The sequence below is a fragment of the Ylistrum balloti genome, unplaced genomic scaffold (genome assembly GCF_031769215.1).
Source record: "Ylistrum balloti isolate Yb309-2 unplaced genomic scaffold, AGI_CSIRO_Ybal_v1 Utg371124, whole genome shotgun sequence".
Classification (NCBI taxonomy): domain Eukaryota; kingdom Metazoa; phylum Mollusca; class Bivalvia; order Pectinida; family Pectinidae; genus Ylistrum; species Ylistrum balloti.
In genome coordinates this window covers 799884-812482 of record NW_026782617.1, presented here as the reverse complement: position 1 = coordinate 812482, position 12599 = coordinate 799884, and the positions used below count along the sequence as shown (strand labels likewise).

Sequence of the window (12599 nt, the reverse complement as noted above, 5' to 3'; positions counted from 1 at the left end):
ATTGACACCTGCGACATACTACAACCACAAACACCTGTAATGCCCAGACTGATATCTACCATGTACTTTTTACCTGTGATGGATTGTAGTTTAAATCTAGATAATTAATTACCCCTAAAAGATACCTGTAATTAAGGTGAGAGGGAGCCAGGAGGATGAGGTAACCAGGTGTAGAATTCGTCGCACCAAATAAACATGTATGAATCTCACATTTAGTAAGAATTTTCCTCAACCAGACTATAACTATTATTTAATCAACATTTTTAATACCTGTGAGAATCTATACAACAGGTTGGAGATATTGACTAATCAAAACAGCCTCTCTGTAACACCAGTGCAAACAATATGTATAACTTACTCTATATTATACCTTTAACAATTCTAATTTTACTTCCAAGTCAAGCACAGGCACCAAAACAAAGATTCTAGACTATCATTATTTTCATATCACCATCTCTCAATCAGATCTAGCTGAATGAAAATGAATTATCTGTGACAAAGTCTACATTCTAATGATAATTGGCAGGAAAATTGTTCTTCATATTAAAATGTATTTATGTGAAGATCAAATGTTTGTCAAGAAGGATGGGACAGCAAAGCAGGAAAAGGCTTACTAATTTTTTAAGTTTCCGGATTCCTCACTATAAGTGATGTAGTTTTACTAAAATACTACTATTAAGAATAAAGAATAGACCTGCTGACCTAACAGACACTTCTGGTTGCTACCGGCCCGACAATAAATTAAAAGTTATTTTGCTTTCCTGTGACAGAAAAATGTTTCTTAATTAATGTTAATGGACTTTTGGTTAATTAGCCTACGAAACCACTTTAACCGTAAGAATGAAAACATTTTTTCGCCATTGTGAATCAGATGATTATGTTAATACTCTAATTCACGTATCACAATTAACAATAAGGAAGACAGGGGAGGTAATTCATTATTAACAAGTTTGTTTGGTTGGCTACAGGTTTTCTGCCTTGTGACTCTTCCTATTTCTTCTACTTATTGAGTTGTCCTAGTTATATTACAGCCAATACTTACTGAGATGTCCTAGTTATATTACAGCCACTACTTATTGAGTTGTCCTAGTTATATTACAGCCACTACTTACTGAGTTGTCCTAGTTATATTACAGCCACTACTTATTGAGTTGTCCTAGTTATATTACAGCCACTACTTATTGAGTTGTCCTAGTTATATTACAGCCACTACTTATTGAGTTGTCCTAGTTATATTACAGCCACTACTTATTGAGTTGTCCTAGTTATATTACAGCCACTACTTCTCCAGTTGTCACAGTATCTATCCAATATCAATGAGTCTGTCCCACTCTCCGGCCATGAGTTGGCCATATCTGCCCTTTCACAACGAAACTCAACATAGTCTTAACTAGATAAATCTGTGCTTGTTTTTACCAGTATACTACACTATACTATACTATAAAGCAATTTCTTTATATGTCTGATCTTCTTTTTCTTCCAGATAAAAAAAGGATGAAAAATATTTTTCAAAAAATCCTCTTTTATGATATCAGGCATTTCCTTCCAATGTAACAATTATACCCAAACTAACTCTATCCTGATATGAAGTATATACAATAGACTGTATGAATGACCTTTAGACATCTTTGGCGTTATCCTGACCTGATAGATCACGCTGATGCTGTGGAGTTGTAGACAGCCCATTATATTACCAGTACAATACAGTATATAGACTTTAACAATGAGCCTGATTCAGGACCTAAACCTAATCCTTCTATAATAGGATTCCTGGGCTAGGATTTTCCTGGTATCATGCCTGATCAGTGTAGGAAACAGATGGTATCTACCTGTAATATATCTCACAAGTTAGCTTAACGACCAGAGGAAATATCCATCACTGATGGCCTTACAATGTAAAAATTCGAATAAAATATTGTTATTGTTCAATTCCTGAAAAATATATATGTAAATTTAAAGTTGTCCATGTACCCATTAGCTTCTCATTTGGCAACCAGGAATCTTGAACCCTTAATCAATAGATGTATATTTGGTTAATAAGCAACATTAATGGCGATGTTCGTATCTCTGAAAGCTGTTACCAGTGTTTTAAGCATGCTACAGCAAAGACAAAAACATTAACTTTATACATTGTTTAGAAACATAAAATATATGTCACCTACAAGATTATGGACAATAAACTAGAGATTTACCATGAACCTTGGTGCAGACATTCCAAACATTCTAACCTACATAGCTTAAACTTTTTAACAAAAGGGATTTGACCTTCCTTTGTAGATTTCCCACACGATATAAATCTTGAGATTTGTTGTAAATCCCAGCAGATTCTGTATCTCAGGTGTGAATACATCATGTATACTTTTTGTAATTTGACGGTCATACTGATATCCCTGTAACTTATTTTCATGTCAAGGTTTCAACAATTCTTGCAGTTGATGCCGTTTTCAGATTTCAAAGAGTAAAGACCCAATCAACCCTAAGTATATTGTAAAACAAAATGTTGAAATTCCCAGAGTCATGACGACACGGCCCAATCCTCTCCAATTCCATATATTTGCATATTATATAGTTCATCTATGGTTAAACAATTAAATACCCCAAATGCTTACTTCTAATTCACTAAAATGAACGAAAATCACTTAATTCAGTTATTTCTCACACAACAGTGTTACATACCGTTTAAAATGTACACAATAATACTTATTCGTTCAGATTCATTATTGAGTTATGTCTAACAGCATGTCACTAGAACAAGGATGTTTGTTGTCGAGACAACGCCTAGAAAGAGTAAGAGTCACGGTAACAGAAAAACTTTACCCAAACAACAAAACAATTCTGGCCACATTGTGTCTTTTGCATACGCTCACATATATCAAGATGAAAGCTTGCATACATATAGATCAAACTTTTCATGCTATTCAGACAAAAAGTTCAAAGGTCAATGACTGCTCTGTTCTGAACAGTACAAAAAGTCATCACATGAAAAGACTTGCAAGATGAAGTGAAGGTCAAGGTCATGTCTATAAATAACCATCAAACACTTAAATTTCAAAGTCACAAGTCCTTGATTATGTAGGTTATTTTTCCAAATTTTAAATAACTCAAGAATCTGAAAAGTCAACAAAGGATAGTCTAATGATCTAGGGTCTACAAATGGTACAAAAAGTGTCTCTGATTGTTAATACAAGGCTGCTAACCGACTACACAAACTATATACACAGGTCTATTGTTAAAAGTATACTGACCACCGGTCATTTTAACCACAAACTTTACAAACATTAGATTGACAATTGTGACTCAGAGAATTGCAATCTGTGTATAATATATATTAAATCTGACCTTTGTGTTACCTCACTGTATTACAGAGATCAAGATCTACAAAACAAACTAAGAAATATTTATGTTTACCTGGGGTGAGTCCTGATATGGAGGCTTATTTGTAACCAGATCAATACTTAAAAAATCTACCTGTACATAACTAATAGATCGAACCTATATAAAGATTTACCTGTACATACCTAATAGATCAAACCTATGTGAACACTTACCTGTACATACCTAATAGACCGAACCTATATGAAGATTTACCTGTACATACCTAATAGATCAAACCTATGTGAACATTTACCTGTACATACCTAATAGATCGAACCTATATGAAGATTTACCTGTACATACCTAATAGATCAAACCTATGTGAACATTTACCTGTACAAACCTATACATAAATGATCTATTGTCTCATAGATAAAATCTATAAGTAAGATCTACCTGTACCTGGTGTGTATACCTGAGATTTTACCCATTAAGATCTACCTGTACCTGATGCGTGTACCTGAGATTTTACCCATTAAGACCTACCTGTACCTGATGTGTGTACCTGAGATTTTACCCATTAAGACCTACCTGTACCTGGTGTGTATACCTGAGATTTTACCCATTAAGACCTACCTGTACCTGATGCGTGTACCTGAGATTTTACCCATTAAGACCTACCTGTACCTGATGTGTATAAACATATTTTGACTAGGTCTACATGTAATTATCAATACAGGACATTATAATCGTAACTTTTATTGTTTTAACCATAACTTTAATGCTTAACTATATAGTGTCTCATAAGCCGATATCAGCTGGGTATCACTTTTATTAATAACTGTTCAATATTGTTTTTATTACTATGTACTGTGATATGTGACACTCAAATAAAACATATTGATTGATTGATTGATTGTATACCTGAGATTTTACCCATGAAGACCTGCGTGTACCTGAGATTTTACCCATTAAGACCTACCTGTACCTGATGTGTATACCCGAGATTTTACCCATTAAGATCTATTTAACATCCTGTTCTGTTGATGTCTTTGACTTAACAGTAAATAACCTTGACCATTTATAAGTTGTAGATGTATAGATTCTTTTGTTCACACCCACCAGGTAGTGAGACAGTCTGTCAATATTACATTCCATGTATGAATAATGAAATCCTACGAAAGTCACACAGGAAATAACATGAGCAATACCACAGTATACTGATAAGATTTCAACAATTGATTATAATCTACATTTCTGAGAAACTAAGGAACCAAAATTTGTTTAATTAATTAATTTGGAATGAAATTAAATAACAGACGATGAACATGACAATAACAATATATACTATAAACTGTACATTATCCCTCTGCAGCGGTAGATTTAGATTCTAATTATCAAATGAGCGAACAATTTTCCAGCTCAAAGTGTTAAATAACTGTTTGTAAAACTTTTATCAATTATTCTCTATAGAATGCAATTTCTAGGTATAAATGTGCAAATTCTTAGCAGTAAGATATAAAGAGGTATCTGTTTTGCCAAATTTACTCTACCGAAGCTGACAGCCCAATAAGCAAATCGTTTAACAATTCAACCTCCAATATAAAGTTGAGATGTGAAATAATCAACACTACCTTCCTGTCATGGTTTACATTTTATCTGGAAGCCGTGAAATAGACCAGTCTTTGCTGAGGTGGTTGCTGCAGCAAAGACTTGTCACTTGATCCTAATTGGTTAGAATGACATGTGACAGGCCTTCCAGATGTTGTTCAGTGAGGTAACCACAAAGTGACCCCACCTCAGAATGACCTTGACTGTTGACACTGATCAATAACCCCAGTAAAGAAACAGAAAGCTCTATTATTCCTCTATAAAATACATCACAATTACAACGATAACGAGCTCTGCGATGTTGATCAACAATATTTTCTGAAGCTTTGGTATCAAATATTTCAAAATGTGTTTGAAAATCTCTGATAAACCTAACATTCAAAGCCGTCTGGGTTTGAAATCAACATGTATGCAGCGCGGAAACGTCTATTGAAAACTTGACAGATTTATGAAATCTGTTGTAAGTTCAATGAAACTTTTGGACCAATACAAACCTGTTATCAGCACTTCTGAGGAACAGGTATTTCAAAACATGGAATTCTATATCTCAATACAGGTGTGAATACACAGAAGTTTCATAACACAACACTTTTAATTCAATATCCCTGATCAATAACAAATAAACAAACACTGTTTCAAGTCTAAAGCTCTGAGTTTGACTTTTATTGATTTCCAATGACCTCTGACCTTCATTTGAATAGCCTCAGGGATAGCTATGAATAACCAAAGAGAAATCAATTTAGTATTGTCAGGCAAAATAAATAATATTTGTTGAATCAATTTTCAAATAATGTATCTTTCATAAATATAATAAAAAGCCCCTTTATGTATTGTCCTTGTATTTCTGTACAAACTAAATTGTTGGCTTGATTATCCACAAGTTAATTATTATTGCTAACCAAGGACACCAGAATTTGTAATTAAGAATTATTAGAAAGGGTGAAAACCTCATTCAAACATCATCTTATTAGGAAGACATTTTCCTAAAAGAGTAAAATTGGTGGTAACAAGACACTTTAAATTAACAAGACCTTAAAATTATTTCCTTGAAGAGGATTCTTCATGTTAATGAGGATCCTGATCATTAATATGACAAGTGTTATGAACGAACCTGCCTGAAATAGTTCTTGGTAATGACACCTCTTGTAAATGGTGTCATGCCTAGAATGACATCTGCCTTCAAGGAACACTTGGAAATTCTTGCCTTCTTTTGAATTTAAATTTAATTAAAAAGTTATATTTTTTTTCTTAAAGACTGTATTATCGCCAATTTTTCAACTAATATTTAACTAATGAGCAAATATTTGTATACCCGATGCATAAAACATGTTTTTGTTTTGATGACAGTACATGAAAACACTCTTCAGTTCACAAATCAATATTTTTTTCATTCCAAATCATGTCAGCAAATAATATGTACTTACCTCAACTATTGAAAAATATCACAAAAGCTTGGATCACAAATGCCCATAACAAATCCAATTTACCGTCATCTATCACCACATAACAATATCGACTGTCATAAATTGTCCACCTATTATAGCAAGAACACAAAATCTTGTACTACAGTTTCAACTTAGGAACAATTACTACTCCACACATCTGCAGTTTCTATTATCCTAGTAACTGGTCACTGTACGTATAGGTATATATACATTCCAGTCCAATAGGAAACCTGAAGTGAAATTACAGCCATATTTAGATAGAGACGACTGTAAACACAAAGCTTATATAGCCTCTAGCTAGCTGTATAGAGCCTATTTAGCCGAGCAATACAACGAGCTGTTTATCATGAACACACTGGTCTTATGAAGTTATATCTATATATTTATCACTGTCTTCAGGTATAAATATCGTTGCCTACCTGAGCGAAATGATTACAATCCAACTGAAAACTAGGAAATTCCTATTTAATTAACCTGGTGTCAGGTTTCAGTTGATGTGTTCATTTGAAATTCATCCCTATACACTTGACGCTGTGTGTCGCCCGCGGTGTGGCTCCATATCTACCTGGTCCAGGAGACTGAACGAGGTTGTTGTGGCGACTGACGGGAAATGCTTCACGCTTATTGACTCCTCATTTTTATACATTTGAATTCTCCTTTGAGTGGAGGTGAAAACATTTACAGATATCACACCTTCACTTTCCTGGTATGAAACACTTTAAATACCTAGGAGACCCATCAATATGTAAGTGAGGTAGTGTTGTCACTGTTTTATATAGACTTCGTTGCATTTACATCTGCGTAAGAAAACTCGTTAGCAGCAATCACCTGATAAAATTCTACATTTTAGATGTTTTAAAGTCTCTAAAACAACAAATTAACAGAGATATATTTGCCTTCTTAAGAAATTATCAAAACCTTTCCTATCTCTAAAACTCCATCTACCTCATCTAGCTGCCATCAACCTCAACTCCTAGCTATCTCATCTGTCTACTATAACTCCCATTCACCTAAACTTCTACCACTTCAACTCCATCCTTCTAAACTCCAATCCACTTCCAACTCCTACCACTTCCACTTCAACTCCATCCTTCTAAACTCCAATCCACTTCCAACTCCTACCACTTCAACTCCCATCCATCTAAACTCCAATCCACTTCCAACTCCTACCACTTCAACTCCCATCCATCTAAACTCCAATCCACTTCCAACTCCTACCACTTCAACTCCCATCCATGTAAACTCCAATCCACTTCCAACTCCTACCACTTTAACTCCCATCCATCTAAACTCCAATCCACTTCCAACTCCTACCACTTCAACTCCCATCCATCTAAACTCCAATCCACTTCCAACTCCTACCACTTCAACTCCCATCCATCTAAACTCCAATCCACTTCCAACTCCTACCACTTCACCTCCCATCCATCTAAACTCCAATCCACTTCCAACTCCTACCACTTCAACTCCATCCTTCTAAACTCCAATCCACTTCCAACTCCTACCACTTCAACTCCCATCCATCTAAACTCCAATCCACTTCCAACTCCTACCACTTCACCTCCCATCCATCTAAACTCCAATCCACTTCCAACTCCTACCACTTCAACTCCATCCTTCTAAACTCCAATCCACTTCCAACTCCTACCACTTCAACTCCCATCCATCTAAACTCCAATCCACTTCCAACTCCTACCACTTCAACTCCCATCCATCTAAACTCCACTCCACTTCCAACTCCTACCACTTCAACTCCCATCCATCTAAACTCCAATCCACTTCCAACTCCTACCACTTCAACTCCCATCCATCTAAACTCCAATCCACTTCTATCTATCCACTTCCAACTCCTATTCACCTCAACTTCTATATCCAACACAACTATTATTTGTTTCAGCTCCTATCCATTTCAAGTATTATAGTCAATGTGCACCTTTCCAAACGCTTTTTTGCCTAAACTGGCACCCATCACAACTCCAATCTATCTACTGTATATCCAGCTGTAGCCCTATGCCTGGTATTAAGCCCACCTACATATACTAATTTCAAGAGTCAGTGAGCCCCATAAAGGCAAGAGGGAAGGGAGATCACTCTGTCTCTGTCATTTGGTTATGGCTCACATGACGTCAGAGAGGGCACGATGTTTGAATCTTTTCATTTTTTTGGGCTAAAAAAATGGGTACAGTTACTGTATTTGCATACTAAAGTTATGGTAAGTATTACATATTGAAAACAAACTCAAATTTCATGGTATTCTGATAAGCCCACACACCCTGACTTGGAGTGAGAGGACATGTTTGACATCCTGGTATTATTGAAGGATAACTACGGTAACAAGTCTGCCAACCATCCACCCATTAACTCATCCAAACTCATCATTCTCTCACATCCACCTCACAATCTTTTCCACTACATCAGCCAAACTATGCATATTCCTTTTTATTCAAAATAGCCACACCTACAATACCTCGTTTATGACGAAACTGACACTGGGTATCACCTGTAAATTTACCATAATCATGTTTCATTGTAAAGTAACAATCTGGACTGACCAATGTCCGTCATTCAGGCATTCCTGCCAATAGAAATCTAGGTGGATTATAACCACAGGTGTATGTATACAATTTCATTCATTGTCCACAAATATCTCTCCTCTAGTCAGGTAGAACATTAAATGAAGCTCCAATTCACTGTTTGATGTTTTCATTTCATTATAAATACCATGTAAATTTACTTTTATTGACAGCTGAAGGGATCACATGTTTCCAAAATTTGAAATTTCTTCATCGATCTATCCTTAAGAAAAACGACTTCAGCAATACATTCTTGAAGAATGTCAATAGTTAGCAAGTCATCATTATGATAAACCCGTCCTTAGTTCAAACATATCTTAATAAATAGCTTGTTTGTCTACGATTTTCACACCTAACAAGGGTCATATAAAGACCGTGTCCAGTGACGATGAGGCAGAAAAAAGGAAGAATGACCAAGTTTAAATTTTAGTAGGACAGCTAAGTGAAGTGTTTGGTTTTTCCCTGTTTCTTGTAAGCAGACATGACATAGAAAAATTTAATGCATTGATCTGTTGGAGGCCTTAAACATAAATCATATTACCCAAGACCATATTCACCTGAACCCACGCTGATTTGGAATTAAAAGTTTACTAACCGACATCAAATTTTTCAAAAAAAAAAGAAAATGTACCGAAGAACAGTACAAAAATGTAGCCACAAACCAGTTGTGGCTTTCCTTCTCCACCTCTCACTCTCTTTTCACGCACATCCATTTCAAGTTTTTGCTATATAATATGCAAAGTCAAACCAGAGAGAAAACTACTGTAACCTTGCCAACAGAGACAAAATACATAACTGTAGATAAATTTGTACCTATATATGCATGTTTACATGTAAGTAAAAACAAAGATCAGATTACCTGTACTTATTGTAATAAGATCATAACAAGTCACTGCATAAAAGATCAAACCGATGTTTTCTATAGAAACATTGTAATTCAAATCGTACAACTGATTTGTAAATTCATTGATAAAATGGAAACTACATTGTAGAATTTATTCTGGATTTTGACATCTATGGAAAAAATGTTAAAACATCATCAGCATTTGCCATTCAAGGTCATCAAACAGACTCAGAAGACATACCAAACAGATGTTGTGGATATATATATAGTACAGAGGTCATGCAGTAGTGTTAAGTACCAGATACAGCCACACCCATCATAGCCAATAACTGTGTTATGGTGTCTATGTCCAATCACAAAATCATCATTAGCAGGAGAGCAGTATGGGGATGGAGTGTGGTCACAAGTTTATTAAGTAAGCCAGATCTGTGAAGGAATGTCAGGCGACTGTCTATCTATACGTGAAATTCTGTCACGTTATGTATATATAATTATCTATAACAATGTCCTATTTATATACAATTCTTACCGTTATAAAAAATCATTAACTATAAAATGGCATACATTTACTTTTTATAAACCAACATTCTCTCAGGGCTAATATCCTGAATATTAATTAATTATGCACATGTGTATACAATTAAGTTTTTTTTGGTGTACATATTTGGCATAAATCTTTCGTTGACTAGCGTAATCTAAAGAGTGTTAATTATGATGCTCTTGAATAAATTGATATATCTTATATGCCACAGGCTAACAAAAAACCTAAAATTTATAGTATGATATAAATATAACGGTTGAGAAGTTTAGAAGAGGTGTATTCATTTTTTTGTTTCTCTATCACAGAGCAATATTTAACACACCTTGAAACATTTATTTCATCTCTTTTACCTTGGTAAGTTTTTTGTCTTTTTCATCTTGTCGTTAAAGGGAAAATAAAAGATTAGAAAGGACTGTATATTGTATGCATCCTCCAATAAGCCCAGGGGGGCATTACATTAATTTTCACTCAATGACTAGGGGTGGGCTTATTACAGGACATTTATCAAAGAGCATTGGTATATAATTGTACTAAACAGCAATATATATGGGTGGGCTTATTACAATGACATTTATATAATTGTACAAACAGCAATATATATGGATTGGTATATAATAATTGTACTAAACATATATATGATATATATGGGTGCAATATATATGGCTTATTACAATGACATTTATCAAATAGCATTGGAATATAATTGTACTAAACAGTAATATGTATAGGTAGGCTTATTACAGGACAATGAAATAGCATTGGTTAATAATTCTACTAAACAGATATACATATGGGTGGGCTTATTACAGGACAATAACTTTATCACTGCCAGATATAGATCTGGTATTAGAACTAGTCATCGACATAAAGAGGAGCATAACATTGTCTGGGTTGGGTAAATACAGTATACTCATGTTCCTGTGTAGGAAGGCACTTAAGATAAATGGCTGGAAATGCAGACCATAACAAACAGAAAAACTATATACATGTACAACTTGGACCAGACAAACACATAGTATTAATGCTGACACTGTAAATGTAGGGGTCAGGTTTGAGTTGCTAACTCCATTTCTAGTAAAGTAGCTGAAGTATACTGCCTCATGATAAAAACCCACAGAGATATTTCTACAATGAAGTTCTGACGAAAGTTTTAAAAGTTTTTAGATATCACTGTTTGAGAGTAAGCATGGCGCTAGTTCTACAAACTAGGGTCTGTCACGTTGATTAATGACTCCATATCATTTCCGACATGCAGTGATGATGGAGGATACATTTCTCACATCTCTTATGGCTGGTTAGCGGTTGTCATATCCAGACATTAACAAAAGAAAGACTTTGTTGGAAGCTTTTCTGATCTTCAGCGGCAAAGACTATTCCATCAAAGAACAGCACCAGCTTCCAAAAGACATCTATCCAACTGCAGGTTGTTTGATATAGTTCACATAAAATCACCAAACAATATAAGTTTGATTATGATAATCAATACTTCACTATAGCTTGTGTTAGTATAAACTTAACTCAGACTAATGTTTTAGATGCTCGTTTGGAGATTAAGTATACAAGTGCCCACATCACTGAGGTTTAGTTCCATGCTTTTCTGAACACACACACACAAGGGTTCAAACAGTGTCATTGAAAATGTATATAGTCTTTACCAAAATAATTGGTAAATCGAAGGTGTACCAGGGTGGCACTGAACAGTAGCAGGGTGGCACTGAACAGAACGAGGGTGACATTTAGTGTTTTACTATGGTGACATTGAGTGGAGAATTGTGGTGACATTGAGTGGTGTACCATGGTGACATTGGCAGGTGTAACATGGTGACATTGTGGGTGTAACATGGTGATATGATATTGTGGGTGTAACATGGTGATATGATATTGTGGGTGTAACATGGTGATATGATATTGTGGGTGTAACATGGCGATATTGTGGGTGTAACATGGTGACATTATGGGTGTAACATGGTGACATTGTGGGTGTACCATGGTGTGATATTTTGGGTGTAACATGGTGACATTGTGTGTGTACCATGGTGACATTGGCAGGTGTAACATGGTGATATTGTGGGTGTAACATGGTGCGATATTGTGGGTGTAACATTGTGATACTGTGGGTGTAACATGGCGATATTATGACATGTCTCATATCATGGTTACATTGAGGTTTGCACCTAATGGAAACTACATTGAATTGTGACCTATCCATAGGAAAAAAATATTGTAAATAAACTCCAGGTTGTACCCACCATGTAGATATATTTGAGTTG

The 12599-nt window shown here is 35.1% G+C and overlaps 1 protein-coding gene across 1 annotated transcript in view; it reads right to left on the bottom strand.

Annotated features, from left to right (window-relative positions):
- LOC132560872 (titin-like) overlaps nt 1–7796 on the bottom strand; it is a 67226-nt gene extending 59430 nt beyond the window's left edge. The window contains 1 exon segment of the mRNA XM_060225576.1: nt 7441–7796. Within this exon segment, the coding sequence (XP_060081559.1) occupies nt 7441–7796 (356 nt within the window).
- Between the last annotated feature and the right edge of the window lie 4803 nt (nt 7797–12599).